Below are 27,867 nucleotides of genomic sequence, written 5' to 3'. Positions count from 1 at the left end.
TAATCGTTCCAGCCTACTCTTTTTTGCCAATTTGTATAGGGACAGGCAGGAAGCAGTGTGTCAGGCAGTGAGGATAATTTTAAAGACTTGCTGTTACTATTAGTTCCACAAAGGTTCTTTTCAGGACTGGTATCAGTGGTACGGTAATAGGCTTGTACACGTATAATATTCTTTCTTCCAAATATAGAAAGAATATTATACTTGACTGCTGCCCTTCTGCTGCAGTCTGCTAATCATTCACAACTCACTTGTTCCACAAAGCTCTTTATCAGGACTGGTAACTTGGTCTGTCTAGGGTGCTACGGTACATAGGCTTGGGTGCGGTACAGTCTGCTGTTCTGTAAGGACCGCTATCGGTCCACAATACATAGGGTTGCCGTGCACTACTGCTGACCGCTGCCCTATACTGCAGCAGTCCTTCAGCGGTATAGGGACTGACGCACAGTCTGCTAAACACTAATACACAACCTGCTTGGTCCACAAAAGTTCTTATAAGGACTGGTAACTTGGTATAGGGTGCTACGGTACATAGGCCTGAGTGCGTTACAGTCTGCTGTTCTGTAAGGACCGCTATCGGTCCACAATACATAGGGTTGACGTGCACTACTGCTGACCGCTGCCCTATACTGCAGCAGTCCTTCAGCGGTATAGGGACTGACGCACAGTCTGCTAAACACTAACACACAACCTGCTTGGTCCACAAAAGTTTTTATAAGGACTGGTAACTTGGTATAGGGTGCTACGGTACATAGGCCTGAGTGCAGTACAGTCTGCTGTTCTGTAAGGACTGCTATCGGTCCACAATACATAGGGTTGCCGTGCACTACTGCTGACCGCTGCCCTATACTGCAGCAGTCCTTCAGCGGTATAGGGACTGACGCACAGTCTGCTAAACACTAATACACAACCTGCTTGGTCCACAAAAGTTCTTATAAGGACTGGTAACTTGGTATAGGGTGCTACGGTACATAGGCCTGAGTGCAGTACAGTCTGCTGTTCTGTAAGGACCGCTATCGGTCCACAATACATAGGGTTGCCGTGCACTACTGCTGACCGCTGCCCTATACTGCAGCAGTCCTTCATTGGTATAGGGACTGACGTACAGTCTGCTAATCACTAACACACAACCTGCTTGGTCCACAAAAGTTCTTATAAGGACTGGTAACTTGGTATAGGGTGCTACGGTACATAGGCCTGAGTGCGTTACAGTCTGCTGTTCTGTAAGGACCGCTATCGGTCCACAATACATAGGGTTGCCGTGCACTACTGCTGACCGCTGCCCTATACTGCAGCAGTCCTTCAGCGGTATAGGGACTGACGCACAGTCTGCTAAACACTAACACACAACCTGCTTGGTCCACAAAAGTTTTTATAAGGACTGGTAACTTGGTATAGGGTGCTACGGTACATAGGCCTGAGTGCAGTACAGTCTGCTGTTCTGTAAGGACCGCTATCGGTCCACAATACATAGGGTTGCCGTGCACTACTGCTGACCGCTGCCCTATACTGCAGCAGTCCTTCATTGGTATAGGGACTGACGTACAGTCTGCTAATCACTAACACACAACCTGCTTGGTCCACAAAAGTTCTTATAAGGACTGGTAACTTGGTATAGGGTGCTACGGTACATAGGCCTGAGTGCGTTACAGTCTGCTGTTCTGTAAGGACCGCTATCGGTCCACAATACATAGGGTTGCCGTGCACTACTGCTGACCGCTGCCCTATACTGCAGCAGTCCTTCAGCGGTATAGGGACTGACGCACAGTCTGCTAAACACTAACACACAACCTGCTTGGTCCACAAAAGTTTTTATAAGGACTGGTAACTTGGTATAGGGTGCTACGGTACATAGGCCTGAGTGCAGTACAGTCTGCTGTTCTGTAAGGACCGCTATCGGTCCACAATACATAGGGTTGCCGTGCACTACTGCTGACCGCTGCCCTATACTGCAGCAGTCCTTCATTGGTATAGGGACTGACGTACAGTCTGCTAATCACTAACACACAACCTGCTTGGTCCACAAAAGTTCTTATAAGGACTGGTAACTTGGTATAGGGTGCTACGGTACATAGGCCTGAGTGCGTTACAGTCTGCTGTTCTGTAAGGACCGCTATCGGTCCACAATACATAGGGTTGCCGTGCACTACTGCTGACCGCTGCCCTATACTGCAGCAGTCCTTCAGCGGTATAGGGACTGACGCACAGTCTGCTAAACACTAACACACAACCTGCTTGGTCCACAAAAGTTTTTATAAGGACTGGTAACTTGGTATAGGGTGCTACGGTACATAGGCCTGAGTGCAGTACAGTCTGCTGTTCTGTAAGGACCGCTATCGGTCCACAATACATAGGGTTGACGTGCACTACTGCTGACCGCTGCCCTATACTGCAGCAGTCCTTCAGCGGTATAGGGACTAAGAGTTTTGTCACAGGGTGATTTAAAAAATGACAGGCAGAGGAAGAGGCAGGCCCTTCCGCAGGGGTGGTAGGGGTAGGGCAGGAGCAACAGCCTTGAGCCAAAGTGGGAAGTTGCAGAAGGTGCGTTCAATTACTTTAAAGGACGCACCAGACTTGGTTGAGTGGCTCACTCAGCCTTATTCTTCTGCACCCTCCTCATCCTCTCGATCTGCACCCTCTTCTTCACTCTCTGCTATGTGCACCCCCAAAGACACTACCACCAACAACACCACCACCACCACATACCTTCCGCTTGAGTGCAAATGGGGGCCTTCATGCTCCAGTGTTTTAATAGGGACCCCCGTATAAAAAGCATGAGGGTCAAGGACCAGTACTGGGTGGCAACGTACTTAGATCCCCGGTACAAACACAAAATGGCGGAAATGTTACCGCCGTCGCAGAGGGCTGTCAGAATGCAGCACTTCCAGGCCTTGCTTCGAGAAATGCTGCATTCTGCTTTTGCGTGCGCTGGCAGAGGAGCAATTCCCACTCCCAGAGAAGGATTTGCGGGTATCAATCCAACAGCGCCTGCAAGAAGAGGCCGGTTTGAAGATGTGTTGGTGACTTCGGATATGAGGTCATTCTTTCAGCCGACCCATCGACAGGTGTCATCCGGATCCAGCATCAGGGAACGCCTAGACCGTCAGGTGTCCGACTACATTGGGTTAACGGCCGATGTGGACGCTCTGAGGAGTGATGAACCCCTAGACTACTGGGTGGGCAGGCTTGACCTCTGGCCAGAGCTTGCCCAATTTGCAATCGAACTGTTGGCTTGCCCCTCATCCAGTGTCCTGTCCGAAAGGACGTTCAGCGCAGCAGGGGGGATTGTGACCGATAAGCGTACTCGCCTAGCTCACGACAGTGTTAACTACCTCACATTTCTAAAAATGAATGAGGCATGGATCTCGGAGGAATTCAACACATGTGATCAGTAGACCATGTATATGTCTATAAACAATTTTTGGAATCAAGCACACAGACCTTCTTAATTCATTTGGCTCACTTCCCTGACCCAAAAAAGCACACCGTACTATATGCCCCTACCCTCCTCTTTGAAGAGGTTGAGCGGTGTCATATTTCTACTGGGGCTGCTTATTATGAGGGGTTCCCACCATCCCTGTGCTGTGCTGACTTCCTCCTGGGTGTTCTTATTATGAGGGGCTCCCACCATCCCTGTGCTGTGCTGACTTCCTCCTGGGGGTTCTTATTATGAGGGGATCACACCATCCCTGTGCTGTGCTGACTTCCTCCTGGGGCTGCTTACGGTGCTGCTGTCAGCGCTGTATGTCACGGAGCTGCTGTCAGCGCTGTATGTCACGGAGCTGCTGTCAGCGCTGTATGTCACGGAGCTGCTGTCAGCGCTGTATGTCACGGAGCTGCTGTCAGCGCTGTATGTCACGGAGCTGCTGTCAGCGCTGTATGTCACGGAGCTGTTGTCAGCGCTGTATGTCACGGAGCTGCTGTCAGCGCTGTATGTCACGGTGCTGCTGTCAGCGCTGTATGTCACGGAGCTGCTGTCAGCGCTGTATGTCACGGAGCTGCTGTCAGTGCTGTATGTCACGGAGCTGCTGTCAGCGCTGTATGTCACGGAGCTGCTGTCAGCGCTGTATGTCACGGAGCTGCTGTCAGCGCTGTATGTCACGGTGCTGCTGTCAGCGCTGTATGTCACGGAGCTGCTGTCAGCGCTGTATGTCACGGAGCTGCTGTCAGCGCTGTATGTCACGGAGCTGCTGTCAGCGCTGTATGTCACGGAGCTGCTGTCAGCGCTGTATGTCACGGAGCTGCTGTCAGCGCTGTATGTCACGGTGCTGATGTCAGTGCTCTGTATTACGGTGCTGCTGTCAGTGCTCTGTATCTCCTGCACCCTCTTGTTTGCCTACCCTGGTCCCTGACCTTCCCTCTCCTCCATTGCCTTCATTAGCTCCATAGTCCTGAATTGTCAGAACAATTTCCCAAATAAAAAAAAAATGCTTGTAGTTATCGATCCCAAATTCACCTCATACATGTATTATGCTATTGTCCAGGTGGTGGGACTACGTGCTACCCCCTAATAATTACCCCGTGGCCGCAAATTCGACCTAAAGGTTTGCGAAATTCGCCTCCCATTGAAGTCAATGGAGCCCGCGGCGAACGGTCGTTTTCGCGAACGTTTGTGTCCGTTCGCGTTTCGCGTTCGCGAAACGTCCCGTCGGAAGTTCGTCCATCACTAGTCCCGTCGTATGTGTTTTACATCACCTCGTTCTGAACAATCAGATTTTCCGACAACTTTGTGCGACCGTGTGTATGCAAGACAAGTTTGGGCCAAAATCCATCGGTAAAAATCTGATGGATTTTGTCATTGGAATGTCTGACTGTGTGTACAGGGCATAAGGCTTGTGGCATTCCAGATCTTACTATCTGTTTTGCAGCATTGTACAAATTAAAGCTGCATTCAACCAAGTATTTACCTGAATTTGACTTGGAATCAGTCTCTTGCAATTCCTATACTATATTACTGCATAACTCAGAGGGAGAGGTAGAATCAGCCCCACATATACAGTGGGTATAGAAAAGAATCTCCCACTTTAAAATAATCAAATGTTGTTGCTTTGTGGCCTGAAATTAAGACAGACACAGTTTTTGTTTTATCCAGCTGCATTATAACATCCAAGTGAAATATATCTAGATTTTGCAATACTAGATACTGTTTTTCTCTTTTTTATACTCCAAGAACATGGTGGGTGTGTGGGGTGTAGGTGGGTGTGGGTGGGGTGGGTTCTGTTTTTTTTTGTTTTTTTATTTGTTTTTTTCTGAGTTGTGTTTGGTTTAATGTGATTTTGTTTGAATAATTTGTTTGTATTGTTTTAATGCTGTTTGCATATAAAAATAAAAAGGAAGATCTGATTTACAAAAAGAAAGATATAACGCCAATATGTCAGAAAAAAATAAAAAACATTCAAAAACAGAATCACTGAGTTGGAAAAAGGAAGAAGACATATGAATGAGGCAAAATACTGTAAAATCTGCTGCCCGCTGCCAGAGAGTTGTCAATGAGAAGAAGCTTTACCTTCTAACATGACCCAAAGTACACAGCTAAAATGACCACATAGTGTTTGAAGGAGAAAAATTGAGGGTGTCATTGCATGGCCTAGTCAGAGCACAGACTTAAACCCTATTGAAAATCTGTGGAATGACTTGAAGAATGACTTGAAGACTGGAGTCCAAAACAGTCATCATCAATTTTAACTGAACTTGAGTAGTTCTGCAAAGAAGAGTGGGCAAATATTGCAAAGTCTAGATGTACTAAGTTAGTAGAGAGATATCCCAACAGCCAAAAGGCTGTAATTAAAGTCAAACAAAATACTGACACAAGGGGGTGATCCTTTTTTCCAACTCAATGGTTCAGTTTTTTACTTGTTTTTATTATTTTTCTGACATGCTGGTGTTATAACTTTCACTTTGATGTTATAAGTTGCACTGAGTAGATACAGCTGGATAAAACATAAACTGATACTGTCTTCATTTCAGGCTGCAAAATAATATATATATAAATATTATATGGCAGCACTCATATGTCTATTTCCCAAAGTTAACCTCTGGATATGACGCTGAGCATATGTACTCAACTTCTTTGTCAAACTTCTTTGGCCTATTCTGAGTGGAACCTGTCCTGTTAAACCACTGTATGTGCTTGGCCACCGTGCTGCAGCTCAGTTTCAGGGTCTTGGAAACCTTCTTATAGCCTAGGCCATCGTTATGTAAAGCAACAATTCTTTTTTTAGATCCTCGGAGAGTTCTTTGCCATGAGGTTCCATGTTAAACTTCCAGTGACCCGTATGAGAGAGTGAGAGCGATAACACCAAATTTAACACACCTGCTCCCCATTCACACCTGAGACCTTGTAACACTAACAAGTCACATGACACCGGGGAGGAAAAATGGCTAATTGGGCCCAATTTGGACATTTCCACAAAGGGGTGTACTCACTTTTGTTGCCAGCGGTTTAGACATTAATGGCTGTGTGTTAAGTTAATTTGAGGGGACAGCAAATTTACACTGTTATACAAGCACTACTTTACATTATAGCAAAGTGTAATTTCTTCAGTGTTGTCACATGAAAAGATATAATAAAATATTTACAAAAATGTGAGGGGTGTACTCACTTTTGTGAGATACTTTATATTTTATATATATATATATATATATATATATATATATATATATATATATAGAGAGAGAGATAGATAGATAGATAGATAGATAGATAGATAGATAGATAGATAGATAGATAATATAGAGAGATATGAGAGGAGAGAGCAGAGTGACAGGGAGCTGAGTCCATCAGTCTGCTGCTTCTCCTTTCACTGCCAGGTCATTTAAAGGGGGGATAAGTATAACTTAACTATAGCAGAGCAAAATCAGGTCTCCTGCCCTGCCATGAAGAATTGCACTTTCTGGTAAGGCAGTGTATATCTAAACTAGGACAGAAATAGCAATCTGGTGATTTGTATCCCTGAAAGACTTTGTTTTTATTCACAATATGTGGTGCTTAGATTGATATATGGGGAATATCCACCCTATGGTGTGGAAAGCAGTCTTTGACCCTTTGAAAAGCTAGGTGAGCAGATATTCTGAGATTTTCCAATTCTAATATTTGCATTTCTTTCCAGGTCAATGAGTTGGTTCAGCGATACCTACAGCTCGACTATGCAAATGGCAGTTTGGATGGAACACTACTCACCGTCCTGGCTCCTTACATCAGTAGCCTAAATGAGACCCTAATTCAAAACATTTCCTATGCAAGTTTAGGGTAAGGTTGTATGACTGACATAGATAAGTTGTTTAAAGGCTTGATACTTTCTGCCACAGTTCATAGGAATGCAGTGCAAGATCATAAAAAAGGCAAGCAAGATACCTAAGTGTTGGATGTCCAGCGGGCACAGCTACAACCTTCAATTATCTGGGAGGTAGCACAATTGGTCAAAACTGCACTTTTCTGCCACTTTGCAAGGAAGGATAGACTTGTGGGCAATTGGTGTGTTGGAATGCCTAATGTGATTGTTATGATACTTCCAGAATCCCTGCCAGGACTTCAAGAATTATTTGCTGTACTTCCAAGAGTGCTCACAGAATCCCAGCCAGTACTTCATATGGTTCTCACAGAACCCCTGCCAGTACTTGCAGAATTCCTGCCAGGGTTTTCAGGATTCTTGCCAGTAACTCCAACTGTATCTGTTGAGTCCTTGCCTGGATTATTAGAGTTCCATGGAACAATGCAGGCTGAGCCCATTGAGTAAAAGTTTATTTATGCTTTGTTCTCATGAACAAAAGCTATGATAATGAAGCCTGTTACGTTGTTACTGACCTGGATTGCCTGACTATATTCTTGTCTTCTGCCTTCTTCATTTCCAACCCAGAATGTTTGACTGCCCTTTCAACTATTCAGATCAACTATTCTCTCATCTCAAGTCTAATATTTTTAAATAAAACAAATACAAATACCTGAATGCGACTCTAAATCTGCCTCTAATAATGCCTGGTACAGTAGGTCTCAGACAGTGGGAGGGAGAAGACAACCAAGTGTGATGCAAACACATGTGTTGGTACAGAACCTGATGAGAAAAGAGGAGGGAGGAGACCCTGTGATTTTTTACCATTCATTGTCCAATCACAGGCTGGGAAGGTGACCAGGCTGCATTGCTTAACTGCAGTAAAGTCAGCTCACAAGACTCTGCTGTGAGTGTGGCAGAGCTGTGCAACTCTTATGCTGCGTACACACGACTGGACTTTCCGGCAGAAAAGGTCAGACGGTCTTCCAGACGGACTTTCGACTGAGTTACGACAGACTTCTGTACGAATGGACTTGCCCACACACAAACGGACTAAAGTCCGTTCCAAAGTCCATTAGTTTTGAACATGATGACGTACGATGGGACTAGAAAGGAAGTTCAATAGCCAGTAGCCAAAAGCTGCCCTTGTGTTGTATTTGGTCTGTCGGACCAGCATACAGATGAACAGTTTTCCCAATAGGAATTGAGTTCGTCGGACAGATTTGAAACATGTTATATTTCTAGGTCCGTCAATTATTTATAAAGAAAACACACGATCACACACGATCAGAATATCCAACGGAATGATTCCGTCGGACCTATTCTGCCGGAAAGTTTGGACGTGTGTACGCGGCATCAGAAATAGCTAGACACAAATCTATTTATATAGCTGTTTGCCTGGGGTTGTACATGAGCAATTTTTATTTTATTTTTTCAGAAATTCCTCCCAACCACTGGATATTTCCACATGTAGCCAAAGCATTAAGAACCTACTCTTTGACAAGATGAAGATGGTCTACTCATCATACAATAACTCTTCAAATGCCTACTTTCAGATAATGGAGCCTGTAATTGGTAAGGCTCAACTGTGCTGGTTAGACCATTGAGCAGATTATAATTTCTAAGAAATCTTCAACGTGGCTTAACACTGGCAAAATTATATGATTAGGCACAGTTTATTGAGTTTAAAGGCTGTAAAGCTGCTCTGTTCAAGCTGCGCTTTTAATTATTTAATATTAATGATCACATTTTTAAAAGCATTTAAACATGAACTATTGGGTCTTCTCACATTTGCCAGGTTTAGACCTTTGGATTCTGACTGTTTGGAGGTCTAAAGCTGGCAATGACAGTTAGTTTTTCAACAGATTCCTCCATCCACACAAATGAGGTGGCTGGAGGAATCCCCTGACTGGGACATTGTATTCTGATGGTGGTACCCACCACTGTCAGAATACACTGATCAGCAGCTGTAGCCGATTGACTGCAGCCACTGATCGAGAAAAGTTTTCTAGCATGTTCCTTCGACTAAAGTTGATCAAACAATTGTTTGATCAACTTTTGTAGACCAAGGATAGCCACACATTGATCGAAATTTAGCCAATCCCTGTTGAACTGGCTGAATTTTGATCAGTGTATGGCCAGCTTTAGTCTGTATATTGTCTGTGGGAAGCACAAATAATTTTTAAAGAAAACAATTCCCCAATTTTTCCTGCAGAGACACTGTTACCCTGCTATTGTAGGGCACATAATGTGAAATGTGTGTAGTTATTGATTAGCTCCTTAATCCCAGCTCAAATTCCAAGACACCAGAATAAAGAAATGGCTGCTGCTTTCTGTAGAAGAGTAGTGGCTTCTCACTCAACCAATGCACCTTCTACTGAGTCAACACTATAGCCCTACAATCACCAACAACATGCTGTGCGCTTCCAGCATTTTAGTGGAGACCTTGGAGTTTTACCTGTTGTTGGAACACACCTTTTTCTTATAAAAGAAATAAACAACTAATAAAAAATTGAGCAATGTTAGTGGGTACCCCTCATAGTGGGAAGTGGGCACATAAGGTGTGCAGACACAGGAAAAGGGATGAGCTTGATGTTCAGGTCAAACATAAGTTTGACTCAAACATTGGGTGTTCGCAAAACAGCGAACATTTTTGCAATTCAAGCATCGCGGAATGCCCCATAATGCATTGCAAGATTGCAGTGCATTGCTGTATGATGATTGGGCAAAGCATGCAACTGACTTGTGCATGCTACTATATAAATGTCACTGGCAGGGAAGGGGTTAACACTAGGGGTCGATCAAGGGGTTAACTGTGTTCCCTATGTGTGTGTTCTAACTGTAGGGGGGAGAAGACTATCTAGGACAGTGGTCATCAACCCTGTCCTCAGGGTCCACTAACAGGCCAAGTTTTATGTATTACCTTGGGGAGATGCAGACTAGAATACTGCAATCACTGAGCAGCAAATGATATCACCTGTGATGTATTTAAGTTATCTTGCTAACCTAGCCTGTTAGTGGGCCCTGAGGACAGGGTTGATGACCACTGGTGTAGGAGGAGAGAGAGATCGATGTTCATACTTAGTATGAACACACGATCTGTCTCTACTCCCCTAAAAGAACCGGGATTTGTGTGTTTACACACACAGATTATGGTTCTCGCTCTGTCACGAGTGATCGCGGGTGCCCTGCGGTCATCGCACGCACCGTGCACTCACACTTGGCCCTAGGCACCCGCCCAGCCATGCCATTCTGCTTCAGTAAAACTGTGGCGGCTGGTTGGCAAGCAGTTAATGTTCACCAAAATACCTGTATGTCAGAATAGGATAGACTGACTCTTCAATTGGCACACTTAGATTATTATTATTATTCACGATTTATATAGCGCCAACAGTTTACGCAGTGCTTTACAATGTAGAGGGGGGGGGGGGGCAGCACAATTACAGTACAATACAGAAGGGACAGGAGGGCCCTTAGATAATGATTTGTTTCTTTTTTTTCATCTGACTTAATAGTAATGAATAATAATGAAAATAATGCACATGGTTAAAGATTCACTTCACTGTCTTTTCTATAGGGGGTGCTAGGGCCAGCGACCTGATCGCGTTTGCTAGCGGCTTTCCAGAGATGGATATCACAACCTTTACATCTCTAAATCCAGATGCAGTGAAGGTAAGTTTGTATAACAAAATGAAAACCCCCAAATTTTATTATTTTTCAAAGGCAGCTGTTATTTTTTAAGCTTTGCCTAATACCGTGAACTGCTGATCCACAGTTTACAATCTGATTATACAGGTGCAATTAGTTTAGTTCTGAATTTATTTCTTAACGAATTTTGATAAATTAGTCCATTCATTTTTCATTTCTGAATTTTTGGATTTTCGAATTTTCAAAAATATGGAAATTCTAAATTTTAAAATTAAAAAATTAGAAATTTCGGAAAATCGAAAATTCAGAAATTCTAAGATCCGAACATAAGAATGAAAATCCAAACATTCAAAAGAATGAAAATAAAAAAATAAGAACAAAAATCCTAAAATTAGAAAACCCGAATATGCTAAAATCTGAAATAATAACTAACTAATAATAACTTAACTATTATTAACTATTAAATTATAGGTATTGGAATATCCTTTCAAATTTGGCTGTTAATGAATGTAACAAATACAAATTTATCTGAAATTACAAATTATCCAAAATAACAAATGCCATATCTAAACAAATGGAATGTAATTAATAATAATAAATAACAATAATAATAATAATAATAAACGTTTTATTCTTATTATTATTTATTGGTTTGTTCCGTTCCATTTGTTTAGATATGTTATTTCAGAATTAGAAAATTAGAAAATTCAGGTTTTCGAATTTACGAATTTTCAAATTTACGAATTCCAAATTAGCGAATTTTGAATTTCAGAAATTCAGAGTTTTTCGAACTTCCGAAAGAACCAAAAATGAATGAAACGAAAACAAACACATTTCTCAGCAGTGCACATGTCTACATGGAACCACATTTTTGGGGAACACACAATTACATATGCCCTGGTACAGAAACTGAGCTGTCATCAACAGCCTCTGATCCTAGAGTAACGATAGGCAGCCAGTAAGACCAGATCTCAGTCATGTGATTATTATTGTTAAAACTCAACCCTGTACTGTTTCTTCTCAAGGAGAAAAAAGATGCATTGTATCCTTTCTCTTCATTAGAGGAAAGTCTGTGGAAACGAAAAGAAGTCTAAAATAAAATAAAGATAAAATAGTTAGATCAGGGCATTAGCTACAATGGGTATGGAAAAGAATCACTCTCCCTTTAAAATAATCACGCAGCCTGAAATGAAGACACTTTTTGTTTTACCCAGCTGTATTTACTAGTACAACTTATAACATCCATATGAAAGATATAACACCAACATGTCAAAATAAAAAAAACTATTTCAAAATCAGAAGCACTGAGTTGGAAAAAGGATCACCCCCCCTCCTAAAATAACTTGTAAACTCAATCAAGTGTAGCTAATCACCTTCTCAATGAACCACAAATACAATTGACTTTCAGCTGTGGTCAGCTGTGTTCATTTTGATTAGCTCAACATGAAAAGAGCTTTCCTGGAGCATCTCAGTTCCTGTAAGTGCAACTAAAGCAAGAAATAAACAAAGCACTGTCAAAAGATCTCAGGGATAAAGTTGTGGACAAGCACGAGTCATGAGATGGATACAAAAAACATCCAGAGGCTTTACCAATGCCTAGAAGAATAGTGAAGTCTAATATTAAGAAGTGTAAGGTATTTGTTACAACACAGACCCCCCTCCCCCCACCGGATCAAGACGTCACTCCAAACTAGATGAAAGAGCCAAGAGGAAACTGGTCAGAAAAGCTACAAAGAGGCCTACAGCAACTCTGAAGCAGTTGCAGGAATTTATGACAAAGAGTGGTCATTGTCAACAGTATTAGAAATGCTCCACAAATGTGACTTGTATGGGAGGATTGCAAGAAAAAAAGCCACTCCTCAAGAAAGGCCACATGCAGTCAAGGAGAAAAAGGTGAATGTCTTTGCATGGATTAGTCAGAGCCCAGACTTAAACCCCATTGAAAATCTGTGGAATGACTTGAAGACTGCAGTCCACAAACGGTCACCATCAGATTTTCCTGAACTTGAGCAGTTCTGCAAAGAAACATGGGCTAATTTTGCAATGTCAAGATGTACAAAGTTAGTAGAAACGTATCCCAACAGACTAAAGGCTGTAATTAAAGCAAAAAGTGGTTCAACAAAATAATGACACAAGAGGGTGAACCTTTTTCCAACTCAGTGATTCTGTTTTTGATTTTAAAAAAAAGATTCTGACACGTTGGTGTTTTATCTTTCACTTGCGTGTTATAATTCAGATAGATAAAACAAAAACGGTTTCTATATTCATTTCAGGCTGCAAAGCAACAAAATATGATTATTTTTCTATACCCATTGTAGGTTAGAATGATTGTTAGTGTTAGCATTATAATCAGCGTAAGTGTTAGTGACAGTTTGTTTTTGGTAAAAAAAATATTATGTGTAGCTTTGTGTTTAAGTAGGATAAAAAAAGCAGCTACTATGGGTAGAAAAAAATAACTATCCTCATATGTGCGAGGAGTAGATTCATTTTGCTTTTGATGGTGGCTCATGGTAATAGTATAAAAATGGAAAATGGCTATAGTTTAAAATATATGTTTTATTATTTTGGACCAGTGACCATTAACCATTAACATTCACACCAAATGAAGGCCCAAATTGTATTGAAATAAAGCAAAGTATAATTTAGATCAGCCATTCTCAGCCAGGGTTTCCTGGAACCCTGGGGTTCCTCCAGAGGTTTCTAGGGGTTCCTTGAGGTGTGACTGATGGACCACCTATTGGATAAAGCCTACAGACTTTAAGATTTAGCACCACTAAGGCTGCTTTCACACTGGGGCGGGAGCGGCGTCGGCGGTAAAGCGCCGCTGTTTTTAGCGGCGCTTTACCGTCGTTTTAGCGGCGGTCTGCGGGCGCTAGCGGGGTGGTCGGCGCTAGCGGCCGAAAAAGGGTTAAAACTGCCCACAAAGTGCCGCTGCAGCGGCGCTTTGCCGGCGGTATTGATTACAGGAGAATACACAGCTGCTTCACCGCTCCAAAGATGCGGCTAGCAGGACTTTTTTCACTGTCCTGCCAGTGCACCGCTTCAGTGTGAAAGCCCTCCGGCTTTCACACTGGAGTGAAAGGGGCCGTTTTTTTTCAGGCGCTATTTTTAGCGCTGTAACGCCTGAAAACCGCCCCAGTGTGAAAGGGGCCTTAGCAAAGACAGCAGCATGACACCAAATAACTTTTTAACTGTCTTTAAGGGTGGCATTCTGAACACCACTTGAAGGGGGACATTCTTTCTATTGACCACCGATACAAGGAGCATTGTTCCTATTGAACCTTGCTGATTTGCTTTTAGTAAGGGTTCCTCGAGACATGAAAATCATTTTTGGGGTGACTCTAGGGTTAAAAGGTTGAGAAAGCCTGATTTAGATGGTGTGCCTAAAGATTTTGCATACTATTGAAGGCTGCAGTGATTCAAGAAAAATAATAAAAATGCTGCTCTGGTATATCTCTTTCCTGTTTGGTACGTGAGTGGGTTCACAGTTTTGTATGCTGAGCAATATTAGCTACCCAGACAAATATGCTGAGCCAAACTTGGAGTCTGATATTATAAGCAAAAGTCTATTACTACCTCTATTTAACCCTACATGTAGAGCCTGCTTGGTTTTCTAGACTAAAGCAGAACCTAAGTTTATATATAAAGCTAAAACTGTGATAAAGAGGTATGACTTGTCCACATCTCTTACACTATATTACCATAAGTATTGGGACACCTGCCTTTACACGCACATGAACTTTAATGGCATCCCTCTCTCAGTCTGTAGGGTACAATATTGAGTTGGCCCACCCTTTGTAACTATTACAGCTTCAACTCTTCTGGGAAGGCTGTTTACAAGGTTTAGGAGTATGTCTATGGGAATGTTTGACTATTCTTCCAGAAGTGCTTTTGTGAGGTCAGGCACTGATGTGGATGAGAAGGCCTGGCTCACAGTCTCCACTCGAATTTATCCCAAAGGTTTTCTATCGGGCTGAGGTCAGGGTTGTGCAGGCCAGTCAAGGTACTCCACCCCATGTACACTGGTCAAAATCATTTGGTGGAGGGGAGATCATGGTGTGGGTTTATATTTCAGGGATTGGGCTTGGCCCCTTAGATCCAGTGAAGGAAATTCTTAAGGCGTCACATACCAAGATATTTCTGACAATTTCAAGATTGGGAATGGCCCCTTCCTGTTACAACATAACTGCGCACCAGTGCACAAACAAGGTCAATAAAGACATTCATGAGTGAGTTTGGGTTGGAGGAACTTCACTGGCCTGCACAGAGTCCTGACCTCAGCCCAATAGCTGAGACTGCGAGTCAGGCCTCGTCCACATCAGTGCCTGACCTCACAAATGCACTTCTGGAAGAATGGTCAAACATTCCCATAGGCACACTCCTAAACCTTGTGGACAGCTTTCCCAGAAGATTTGAAGCTGTTATATCTGCAAAGGTCAACTAAATATTGGGTTACCATTAAAGTTCATATGTGTGTGTGTAAAGGCAGACGTCCCAATACTTTTGGTAATATAGTATATCTTTGTGAGAGGGGAAAGGGAATGTTTTAGTACTACATTTTTTAAAGTAATCCTGTAGAACATTCTATTTATATAAGCTAAAAACTACATCTGGTAACTGAAAGTATATTCTATTAGTTCGCACCAGTGACATCTCCTAGTGCAAGCTGCTAATCTTCTGAAGATTCTATGCAAGTAGTGACTTTGTCAAATTTGCCTTCTGCATGTCTATTACCAGACTACTTATGTCAATGTCAGGGCCTGCTGGTATTTTTTTTTTCAAGATATGGGCATTGTATCGTGGCATGGGTGCACAAGGCTAACACATTCTTTACTACCAATAAGTGGAAAGACTTGGGAGGGGGTGCCTTGGCAACAATGAAGCAGTGGAGCAGTACATCACCATAGAAATCATACAAACTGCCATGCTATGCCATTAACTACCAGATATATCTGTTCTGGAAATTTTTTAGATAGGCAACTTCTATCCTCATTTTGATTAGTAGTTCCAAATTAATAATAACTACTGTAGTAGGGAACAGATGCAAAAAGATACACCCAGCATTTTTCCAAAGTAACTGTGTATTCAACGCAATTTAAGTTTTGTTTTTTTACACATGATTACATAGGTATCACATTAATATTACAATTGTACTTGTATGGTAACAAGGGGCATAACATAGGCAGGCTAATTCTAATCAGGACTCGAAAGAAAGTAAACGTGCAATGAAAACATTATTAGTGCAGTGGGAATAATGAGAGCAGTGTGAAATGCATAGGAAAATATACAAAATAGAATACAATTATATAACGATTTTATCATTTTCTTAACGGTATCTTTTATCTGATATATTTATAGTTTGCACAGGTTTGATTTAAAGACCAAATGAAGTCACAGAAAAGAAAATGTAGTCAGATTGACATTGTACTAACAATCTCTATTTATACCGTCTTACCTCTGTCTTCCTATAAAGTAATTATGTAGTATTTCTAAATATGTGTGTGTAGTCCAAAGGGCACCAGAGTTAGACCTATTGCACTCTGTATAGTAGCAAACCCAGTCATACCTAGGCAAACCCCTTCTTCTCTGCAATACAAGTCTAAGTGCAGGTTAGAGGTGTGGCTGTTATTAAGCTCTGCCAGCAACAGAGTATTGCACTGTGAAGACCAGGATCAGCATTTTCAAAGAGTAAAAACAAAATTTACGGTGTTTTTCTAAAATCATTTACAAATCATAACATGTGGTGGCAGGGGCTAGAAAAAGACAAAAAGCTGTGAGAGTTTAAAGCAGAGGTCGACCCTAAAGTGGAGCTTCCGCTCATTGGAACCCTCCCCCCCTCCGGCGCCACAATTGGCACCTTTCAGGGGGGAGGGGGGTGCAGATACCTGTACAGTACAGGTATCTGCATCCACTTCCAGCATAGATATCTGCAGAAGGTACGCCCCTTTCCGCAGAATCTACGCCCCTTTCCGAAAGTCCCCCGCTGTCTGATGGGAAACACATGGATCCCAGAGACAGCGGGGACCATCCTTATTGCGCAGCGCGACTCGCGAATGCGCAGTAGGGAACCGGGAAATGAAGCCGCAAGGCTCCACTTCCTGATTCCCATACCCAAGATGGCGGCGGCAGCACCCGAGAGACGATCGAGAGATCAGCTTTGGGTGCCGACATCGCGGGCGCGCTGGGCGGGTCATTATTTTAAAAGTCAGCAGCTGCAGTATTTGTAGCTGCTGGCTTTTAAAAAAAAAAAAAAAATGGCGGACTCCCGCTTTAATTGAAATTTAGGCAAAAATATCTAAGTCCAACTTAATTTCCTTATAGGCAAAATTCAGCAGATTATTAATAGTTTATTGGTAGAGGAATAATTATTATGCATTTACAGAGAGCCAACATGCTGTACATTAGGGCCTTTTCACAGGCATGGGTTAAAGTACATTTAGAAACAATAAGGCAAGGAAGCATAGTAGATTTTTATTTTCTGAGCTGTAGCTGAAGAATCATTGGCACAACCTAATACTTTTTCTCCATAAATTTCCATACAGGTATTAAGTGTGCAAAACATTGTGGACCTACTGGGAGATAACGTGCTTGACATTGGCACAATATTCAACAGCAGTGTGCTCCTAGCCTGGGCAGAAGCAAACAATCAGATCGAGGTCAACAATGCCACAGTCTTCCTGCAATCTGTTTTGGCCGCACTTGTGACCAATGCTGACGTTCTCCTCAATGAAGCTTTACTCAAAACATATCTAAACATCATCGCACCGCAAAATGTCCCAGTCTTCCTTCAAACTATCACTTCTATGGCAATACAGGTACGTACAAAAAAACTAATCTGGAACAAATTGTGCTTTGTCAGGGAGATGTCTAAAGTATAGCTCATGGGTCTTCAAACTTTGGTCCTCCAGTTGTTCAGGAACTACAATTTCCATCATGTCTAGTCATGTCTGTGAATGTCAGAGTTTTACAATGCCTCATGGGATGTGTAGTTTCGCAACAGTTGGAGGACCGTCGTTTGAGGATCCCTGGTATAGCTGATTAAGAACAGTTTGGTATTTATTTATGACTAGTATATACAGTTGTGCTCATAAGTTTACATACCCTGGCAGAATTTATGATTTCTTGGCCATTTTGATAACACAAAAACGTTTCTTTCACTCATGGTTAGTGTTTGGCTGAAGCCATTTATTATCAATCAACTGTGTTTACTCTTTTTAAATCATAATCACAACAGAAACGACCCAAATAACCCTGATCAACAGTTCACATACCCCAGTTCTTATTACCGTGTATTTCCCCCTTTAACATCAATGACAGCTTGAAGTCTTTTGTGGTATTTGTGGATGAGGCTCTTTATTTTTTCAGATGGTAAAGCTGCCCATTCCTCTTGGCAAAAAGCCTCCAGTTCCTGTAAATTCTTGGGCTGTCTTGCATGAACTGCACGGTTGACATCTCCCCAGAGTGGTTCAACGATATTGAGGTCAGGAGACTGAGATGGCCACTCCAGAACCTTCACTTTATTCTGCTGTAGCCAATGACAAGTTGACTTGGCCTTGTGTTTTGTATCATTGCCATACTGCAATGTCCAAGTACGTCCCATGCTCAGCTTCCTGGCTGAAGAATGCAAATGTTCCTCCAGTAGTCTTTGATAACATACTGCATTTATCTTGCCATCATCCCCAAAACATCAGCTATCCACCTCCGTGTTTCACAGTAGGAATGGTGCACCTTTCATAATTGGCCTTGTTGACTCCTCTCTAAACGTAGTGTTTATGGTTGTGGCCAAAAAGCTACATTTTGGTCTCATCACTCCAAATGACTTTGTGCCAGAAGGTTTGAGGCTTGTCTCTGTGCTGTTTGGTGTATTGTAAGCGGGATACTTTGTGCCATTTGCGTAGTAATGACTTTCTTCTGGCGACTGGACCATGCAGCCCATCTTTCTTCAAGTGCCTCCTCATTGGGCTTCTTGAAACAGCCACACCACATGTTTTTAGAGAGTCCTGTATTTCACCTGAAGTTATTTGTGGGTTTTTCTTTGCACCCCCAGAACAATTTTCCTGCCAGTTGTGGCTGAAATTTACCTGGTCTACCTGGTTTCAATAGAACCCCTAATTTTCCACTTCTTGATTAGAGTTTGAACACTGCTGATTGGCATTCTCAATTCCTTGGATATCTTTTTCTATCACTTTCCTGTTTTATACAGTTCAACTACCTTTTACCGCAGATCCTTTGACAATTCTTTTGCTTTCCCCATGACTCAGAATCCAGAAATGTCACTGCAGCACTGGATGAAAGATACAAGGATCTGTCAGGAGTCCAGAAACTCATTGATCTTTTATACACACAATAATTACAAGCAAAGAGATCACAGATGAGGATGGTTACCTTTAATAGCCATTCAAACCCCTTTGTGTCAACTTGTGTGTGTTATCAGGCCAAAATCACCAGGGTCATTTGGGTAGTTTCTGTTGTGATTATGATTTAAAAAGAGTAAACAAGGTTGACTGATAATAAATAGCTAAACACTAACCATGAGTGAAAAAAATGTTTTTGTGTTATCATTCATATTCTCTGAAAAATGGCCAAGGATTCATAACATTCTGCCAGGGTATGTAAATTTATGAGCACAACTGTAAGCAATAGCATCTTTTCCTTAACTTTTGTTTTATTTCATGTAGGCAAACCTATCAGAGGAGCAAATAACAACAATAAAGACAACACTCCTTGCTGTGGAGCTCATAGCTCTTCAGACCAACGTCTCTAATTATACAACAGAACAGTGGACAGTGTTGTTCCAGGTTTACTTGTTTAACGTGACTGCATACTTCAATCAAACTCTTCTTCAGTTTATTCCAAAGAACATAACCTGCTCCTCCTACCAAGCAATGTAAGTATAAATATAGCCCAAAAAACAAAGGGGGTTATTTAAGAAAGACAAATCCACTTCACACTTCAAGTGCACTGAAAGTCTGGTTGGAAGTGCAGTCGCTGTAAACCCGAGGGGTAGATCTGAAATGAGGGGAAGCTCTGCTGATTTTATCATCCAATCATGTGCAAGCTAAAATGCTGTTTTTTAATTTTCCTTGCATGTCCCCCTGGGATCTAAAGCGACTGCACTTCCAAATGCACTTTCAGTGCACTTGTAGTGCAAAGTATATTTTCCTTTAGTAAATAACCCCCAAAGTATCAATTTCTATTGAAAAACTTTGATGATTGCTTGGTACATAAAAAGGTAAAAAGAGGCCAAACTTACCTTTCAAGTCTAACTTTTCTCATCTATTTCTTTTTCTGAAACAGAGTAAAAGCATTTAGCCTTCAATTTAGTTCAATGACAAACGACGCAAGAGAAGCAATCTATCAGAACTTCCTTAAACCTTACTTGACTACAAAGGCAGCAAATTACACAGGTATGTTTCCACATTCCACTATTATCTTTTAACCACTTAAAGATATCCCACAGCACATACACTGCTTCAGGGGGGCTCTATTGTATGAAACTACGTACCTGTACATCATTTGATGCAATAGATATTGTGGGTGTGCCACAGGAGCATATGCGCGGGTCCAGCAGATGTCCACTGGCCACCAGTGATTGCTCCACAGAGGTGGATCCCTGTTCTCACAGGAGACAACACATAGATCTGCTGTTCCTAGTGATCAGGAACAGCGATCTCTGTGTTGTCCCAGTAAGTCCATTCTTCACACAGTTAGAATACGCCCAGATAACACAGTTAACCCTTTGATTGTCCCCTATTGTTAACCCCTTCCCCGCCAGTGTCATTTACACATTGATCAATTGTCAGTTAAAGTGGCACAGTGCACAAAAAATGGCCTGTCATTAAGGGGGTAAATCCTTCCGGGCTGAAGTGGTTAAGCTAAGGCTGACAATATACGGTTCAAATCACAGCAAGTCCAGAAAGACTTGACTAACTGTTTATGGATAGGCTGAATGTACTTAGTTGATCGATCAATTAACTTGGGTACAGCTAGCATACTGTTTCGCTTCAAATTATTGCAAGTGGCTGCTATTGTCGCTAGAGATAATCACTGTCCTCTCCCAGCAGGGACAGTTCACCATCTGTAGTAAAAGTTTGTTTTTTCTGTATGGTTTTGAATTTGCTTGTAGTTGGTTTGGTAAATCTTTCTTTGTTTTTTCCATAGTGGTTTGTGATGCTGGAAGCTTCGAGAACTGGCGTGAACTGAACTTTGGTGCCTTTTTCTACTTCTTCTCACTTGAAGAAATCATGACACTCAACAAAAACTTTACATTGGTAAGTTCCTGTAAATGGGTTGACATTACAAATCCTAGGTTGATGATGAAGGGCTGTAAGAGGTCAATTTAAAAATGTTACACTGACTTAGGATGGTGCAATGCTGTAGGCTTTTGTCATCTAAGAGAAGTACACACGCCTTGCTTGCATCATAAAGGGGTATTCATGATATACAAGTGACAGTGTCAACACTGAAACCAAGGTCAGAACTATGTTTCTGGGGGAGAGAGTAACAAAGGCTTGAGGGAACAGATTAGGAAATTTCCAAGTTGGCAGCTGGAAAAATAGATCACTAAAATGGTAATTGATATCTAGAGAATTTAAAATACTGTATCAATTGTTTCTTAAAAAGAGAAAATATCAAAAATCTTTTTCAGAATGACCTTTCTCCAATGGACATAGCTTACTCAGTGACGACAGCTAACGTTCTCCTCAATGCAACTTTGCTGGAAAAATATCTACGTGCCATCGCACCGCAAAATGTCACAGTCTTCCTGGAAGCTCTCTCTTCTGCAGCAATACAGGTACATACAAAAGAGCAATCCTCAAACATCTTGTGCTTTGACAAGAATCCAGCTAACGTTTCGCTCTCTGAGAAGACTCTCGTATGTATGTTTGATAAGCATGCAAGCAATAGCAGCTTTTCCTCACTCTTTTCACAAATCCCTGTTTTTTTATGTAGGCCAACCTGTCAGAGGTGCAAGTAACAACAATAAAGACAACACTCCTAGCTACAGAGCTCAGGGGTCTTCAGGCCAACTTCTCTACTTTTACAACTGAACAATGGAGAGATTTGTTCCAAAACTACTTGCTCAACTTGACAGTATACTTCAACCAAACCCTTCTTGAGATCATCCCGCTGAGCATATCCTGCCACTCCTACCAAGTAATGTAAGTACAATGATATGGAAGGGAAAAAAATCTGTGTCCATGGCTTTTGAAAACCATGAATGCTGAACTAAAAGAAAGAATTTAAAGAAAGGCATTTAACTGCAAGTATTTAAGTCACACTCCCAAATGTTCTTATCTTTTTCTGAAACAGAGTAAAAGCATTTAGCGGTCAGTTTACCTCAATGACAAACGACACAAGAGCAGAAATATACCAGCACTTCCTGCAACCCTACTTGTCAGCAAATGCAACCACTTCCACAGGTATGTTTCCGCATCCACTGTCATCTTGTTAGGTAAAGGTGTATTTTTTCAGACCTGGCTGTAGTAAAAGTTTCAATTTTCTGTTTGGTTTTCGGATTTGCTGTTAGTATGCTTGGTAAAAAATGTTATTGTTTTATCCCATAGTGGTTTGTGAAGCTGGAAGCTTCGAGAACTGGCGTGAACTGAACTTTGGTGCCTTTTTCTACTTCTTCTCACTTGAAGAAATCATGACACTCAATAAAAACTTTACACTGGTAAGATCCTGCAAATGGGTTGACATTACAAATCCTAGGTTGATGATGAAGGGCTGTAAGAGGTCAATTTAAAAATGTTACACTGACATAGGATGGTGCAATGCTGTAGGCTTTTGTCATCTAAGAGAAGTACACACACCTTGCTTGCATCATAAAGGAGGATTCATGATATACAAGTGACAGTGTCAACACTGAAACCAAGCTCAGAACTATGTTTCTGGGGTAGAGAGTAACAAAGGCTTGAGGGAATAGATTAGGAAATTTCCAAGTTGGCAACTGGAAAAATAGATCACTAAAATGGTAATATATATCTAGAGAATTTAAAATACTGAATCAATTGTTTCTAAAAATAAGAAAATATCAAAAATCTTTTTCAGAATGACCTTTCTCCAATGGACATAGCTTCCTCAGTGACGACAGCTAACGTTCTCCTCAATGCAACTTTGCTGGAAAAATATCTAAATGCCATCGCACCGCAAAATGTCACAGTCTTCCTGGAAGCTCTCTCTTTCAGAGCAAAACAGGTACATACAAAAGAGCAATTCTCAAACATCTTGTGCTTTCACAAGAATCCAGCTAAAGTTTCGCTCTCTGAGAAGACTCTCGTATGTATGTTTGATAAGCATGCAAGCAATAGCAGCTTTTCCTTACTCTTTTCACAAATCCCTGTTTTTTTATGTAGGCCAACCTGTCAGAGGTGCAAGTAACAACAATAAAGACAACACTCCTAGCTACAGAGCTCAGGGGTCTTCAGGCCAACTTCTCTACTTTTACAACTGAACAATGGAGAGATTTGTTCCAAAACTACTTGCTCAACTTGACAGTATACTTCAACCAAACCCTTCTTGAGATCATCCCACTGAGCATAACCTGCGATGCCTACCAAGCAATGTAAGTACAATGATATCTTGGACAGAAAAACTGTTTAATGCTATTGTAGACTGTAAAGATCTTACAGAAAAAATTATTAAAAGGAAGGCATAAAATGACAAGTACTTGCTTCACGATTCCATATTTTCTATTCAATCTTGTTTTTTTCTGTTACAGAGTAAAAGCATTTAGCGTTCAGTTTACCTCAATGACAAACGACACAAAAGAAGCAATCTATCAGTACTTCCTGCAACCCTACTTGTCGGTAAAAGCAGCCACTTCCACAGGTATGTTTCCGCATCCACTGTCATCTTGTTAGGTAAAAGTGTTTTTTTTTTCAGACCTGGCTGTAGTAAAAGTTTCAATTTTCTATTTGGTTTCGGATTTGCTGTTAGTATGCTTGGTAAAAAAATGTTATTGTTTTATCCCATAGTGGTTTGTGATACTGGAAGCTTCGAGAACTGGCGTGAACTGAACTTTGGTGCCTTTTTCTACTTCTTCTCACTTGAAGAAATCATGACACTCAATAAAAACTTTACACTGGTAAGATCCTGCAAATGGGTTGACATTACAAATCCTAGGTTGATGATGAAGGGCTGTAAGAGGTCAATTTAAAAATGTTACACTGACATAGGATGGTGCAATGCTGTAGGCTTTTGTCATCTAAGAGAAGTACACACACCTTGCTTGCATCATAAAGGAGGATTCATGATATACAAGTGACAGTGTCAACACTGAAACCAAGCTCAGAACTATGTTTCTGGGGTAGAGAGTAACAAAGGCTTGAGGGAATAGATTAGGAAATTTCCAAGTTGGCAGCTGGAAAAATAGATCACTAAAATGGTAATATATATCTAGAGAATTTAAAATACTGAATCAATTGTTTCTAAAAATAAGAAAATATCAAAAATCTTTTTCAGAATGACCTTTCTCCAATGGACATAGCTTCCTCAGTGACGACAGCTAACGTTCTCCTCAATGCAACTTTGCTGGAAAAATATCTAAATGCCATCGCACCGCAAAATGTCACAGTCTTCCTGGAAGCTCTCTCTTTCAGAGCAAAACAGGTACATACAAAAGAGCAATTCTCAAACATCTTGTGCTTTCACAAGAATCCAGCTAAAGTTTCGCTCTCTGAGAAGACTCTCGTATGTATGTTTGATAAGCATGCAAGCAATAGCAGCTTTTCCTTACTCTTTTCACAAATCCCTGTTTTTTTATGTAGGCCAACCTGTCAGAGGTGCAAGTAACAACAATAAAGACAACACTCCTAGCTACAGAGCTCAGGGGTCTTCAGGCCAACTTCTCTACTTTTACAACTGAACAATGGAGAGATTTGTTCCAAAACTACTTGCTCAACTTGACAGTATACTTCAACCAAACCCTTCTTGAGATCATCCCACTGAGCATAACCTGCGATGCCTACCAAGCAATGTAAGTACAATGATATCTTGGACAGAAAAAGTGTTTAATGCTATTGTAGACTGTAAAGATCTTACAGAAAAAATTATTAAAAGGAAGGCATAAAATGACAAGTACTTGCTTCACGATTCCATATTTTCTATTCAATCTTGTTTTTTTCTGTTACAGAGTAAAAGCATTTAGCGTTCAGTTTACCTCAATGACAAACGACACAAAAGAAGCAATCTATCAGTACTTCCTGCAACCCTACTTGTCGGTAAAAGCAGCCACTTCCACAGGTATGTTTCCGCATCCACTGTCATCTTGTTAGGTAAAAGTGTTTTTTTTTTCAGACCTGGCTGTAGTAAAAGTTTCAATTTTCTATTTGGTTTCGGATTTGCTGTTAGTATGCTTGGTAAAAAAATGTTATTGTTTTATCCCATAGTGGTTTGTGATACTGGAAGCTTCGAGAACTGGCGTGAACTGAACTTTGGTGCCTTTTTCTACTTCTTCTCACTTGAAGAAATCATGACACTCAATAAAAACTTTACACTGGTAAGATCCTGCAAATGGGTTGACATTACAAATCCTAGGTTGATGATGAAGGGCTGTAAGAGGTCAATTTAAAAATGTTACACTGACATAGGATGGTGCAATGCTGTAGGCTTTTGTCATCTAAGAGAAGTACACACACCTTGCTTGCATCATAAAGGAGGATTCATGATATAGAAGTGACAGTGTCAACACTGAAACCAAGCTCAGAACTATGTTTCTGGGGTAGAGAGTAACAAAGGCTTGAGGGAATAGATTAGGAAATTTCCAAGTTGGCAGCTGGAAAAATAGATCACTAAAATCGTAATATATATCTAGAAAATTTAAAATACTGTATCAATTGTTTCTAAAAAAGAGAAAATATCAAAAATCTTTTTCAGAATGACCTTTCTCCAATGGGCATAGCTTACTCAGTGACGACAGCTAACGTTCTCCTCAATGCAACTTTGCTGGAGAAATATCTAAGTGCCATCGCACCGCAAAATGTCACAGTCTTCCTGGAAGCTCTCTCTTCTGCAGCAATACAGGTACATACAAAAGAGCAATCCTCAAACATCTTGTGCTTTGACAAGAATCCAGCTAAAGTTTCGCTCTCTGAGAAGACTCTCGTATGTATGTTTGATAAGCATGCAAGCAATAGCAGCTTTTCCTTACTCTTTTCACAAATCCCTGTTTTTTTTTATGTAGGCCAACCTGTCAGAGGTGCAAGTAACAACAATAAAGACAACACTCCTAGCTACAGAGATCAGGGGTCTTCAGGCCAACTTCTCTACTTTTACAACTGAACAATGGAGAGGTTTGTTCCAAAACTACTTGCTCAACCTGACAGTATACTTCAACCAAACCCTTCTTGAGATCATCCCACTGAGCATATCCTGCAAATCCTACCAAGCAATGTAAGTACAATGGTATGGAGGGGAAAAAAGATCTGTGTCCATGGCTTTTGAAAACCATGAATGCTGAACAAAATGAAAGAATTTAAAGAAAGGCATATAACTGCAAGTATTTAAGTCACACTCCCAAATGTTCTTATCTTTTTCTGAAACAGAGTACAAGCTTTTAGCGGTCAGTTTACCTCAATGACAAATGACACAAGAGCATCAATCTATCAGCACTTCCTGAAACCCTACTTGTCGGCAAATGCAACCACTTACACAGGTATGGTTCCGCATCCCTTGTCATCTTGTTTGGTAAAGGTGTATTTTTTTCAGACCTGGCTGTAGTAAAAGTTTCAATTTTCTGTTTGGTTTTGGATTCGCTGTTGGTATGCTTGGTAAAAAATGTTATTACTTTATCCCATAGTGGTTTGTGATACTGGAAGCTTCGAGAACTGGCGTGAACTGAACTTTGGTGCCTTTTTCTACTTCTTCTCACTTGAAGAAATCATGACACTCAATAAAAACTTTACACTGGTAAGTTCCTGCAAATGGATTGACATTACAAATCCTAGGTTGATGATGAAGGGCTGTAAGAGGTCAATTTAAAAATGTTACACTGACATAGGATGGTGCAATGCTGTAGGCTTTTGTCATCTAAGAGAAGTACACACACCTTGCTTGTATCATAAAGGAGGATTCATGATATACAAGTGACAGTGTCAACACTGAAACCAAGCTCAGAACTATGTTTCTAGGGTAGAGAGTAACAAAGGCTTGAGGGAATAGATTAGGAAATTTCCAAGTTGGCAGCTGGAAAAATAGATCACTAAAATGGTAATATATATCTAGAGAATTTAAAATACTGTATCAATTGTTTCTAAAAATAAGAAAATATCAAAAATCTTTTTCAGAATGACCTTTCTCCAATGGACATAGCTTCCTCAGTGATGACAGCTAACGTTCTCCTCAATGCAACTTTGCTGGAAAAATATCTAAATGCCATCGCACCGCAAAATGTCACAGTCTTCCTGGAAGCTCTCTCTTTCAGAGCAAAACAGGTACATACAAAAGAGCAATTCTCAAACATCTTGTGCTTTCACAAGAATCCAGCTAAAGTTTCGCTCTCTGAGAAGACTCTCGTATGTATGTTTGATAAGCATGCAAGCAATAGCAGCTTTTCCTTACTCTTTTCACAAATCCCTGTTTTTTTATGTAGGCCAACCTGTCAGAGGTGCAAGTAACAACAATAAAGACAACACTCCTAGCTACAGAGCTCAGGGGTCTTCAGGCCAACTTCTCTACTTTTACAACTGAACAATGGAGAGATTTGTTCCAAAAATACTTGCTCAACTTGACAGTATACTTCAACCAAACCCTTCTTGAGATCATCCCACTGAGCATAACCTGCGATGCCTACCAAGCAATGTAAGTACAATGATATCTTGGACAGAAAAAGTGTTTAATGCTATTGTAGACTGTAAAGATCTTACAGAAAAAATTATTAAAAGGAAGGCATAAAATGACAAGTACTTGCTTCACGATTCCATATTTTCTATTCAATCTTGTTTTTTTCTGT

The 27,867-nt window shown here is 41.1% G+C and overlaps 2 protein-coding genes across 2 annotated transcripts in view; both read left to right on the top strand.

The window, feature by feature from the left end:
• Positions 1–21,293, top strand: part of LOC143925737 (mesothelin-like) — a 37,737-nt gene extending 16,444 nt beyond the window's left edge. Inside the window, exons 8-15 of the mRNA XM_077450189.1 lie at positions 7,107–7,246; positions 8,704–8,840; positions 10,843–10,937; positions 17,456–17,728; positions 19,592–19,800; positions 20,211–20,320; positions 21,075–21,184; positions 21,276–21,293. Of these exons, the coding sequence (XP_077306315.1) occupies positions 7,107–7,246; positions 8,704–8,840; positions 10,843–10,937; positions 17,456–17,728; positions 19,592–19,800; positions 20,211–20,320; positions 21,075–21,184; positions 21,276–21,293 (1,092 nt within the window). The remainder of the gene's footprint in view (positions 1–7,106; positions 7,247–8,703; positions 8,841–10,842; positions 10,938–17,455; positions 17,729–19,591; positions 19,801–20,210; positions 20,321–21,074; positions 21,185–21,275) is intronic.
• Positions 21,294–22,257: 964 nt separating this feature from the next.
• The window catches only part of LOC143925736 (uncharacterized), an 84,948-nt gene continuing 79,338 nt past the window's right edge, over positions 22,258–27,867 (top strand). The window contains exons 1-16 of the mRNA XM_077450188.1: positions 22,258–22,336; positions 22,481–22,590; positions 22,968–23,114; positions 23,273–23,481; positions 23,638–23,747; positions 23,894–24,003; positions 24,381–24,527; positions 24,686–24,894; positions 25,051–25,160; positions 25,307–25,416; positions 25,794–25,940; positions 26,101–26,309; positions 26,462–26,571; positions 26,716–26,825; positions 27,203–27,349; positions 27,508–27,716. Coding sequence (XP_077306314.1) covers positions 22,258–22,336; positions 22,481–22,590; positions 22,968–23,114; positions 23,273–23,481; positions 23,638–23,747; positions 23,894–24,003; positions 24,381–24,527; positions 24,686–24,894; positions 25,051–25,160; positions 25,307–25,416; positions 25,794–25,940; positions 26,101–26,309; positions 26,462–26,571; positions 26,716–26,825; positions 27,203–27,349; positions 27,508–27,716 — 2,273 coding nt within the window. The remainder of the gene's footprint in view (positions 22,337–22,480; positions 22,591–22,967; positions 23,115–23,272; positions 23,482–23,637; positions 23,748–23,893; positions 24,004–24,380; positions 24,528–24,685; positions 24,895–25,050; positions 25,161–25,306; positions 25,417–25,793; positions 25,941–26,100; positions 26,310–26,461; positions 26,572–26,715; positions 26,826–27,202; positions 27,350–27,507; positions 27,717–27,867) is intronic.

The sequence above is a fragment of the Lithobates pipiens genome, unplaced genomic scaffold, assembly GCF_037356315.1.
Source record: "Lithobates pipiens isolate NorthernLeopardFrog02 unplaced genomic scaffold, aLitPip1_a1.2 Scaffold_22, whole genome shotgun sequence".
In the NCBI taxonomy this organism is placed as follows: Eukaryota; Metazoa; Chordata; class Amphibia; order Anura; family Ranidae; genus Lithobates; species Lithobates pipiens.
The sequence above is the reverse complement of the archived record's forward strand: the minus strand, read 5'-3'. Positions and strand labels throughout refer to the sequence as shown.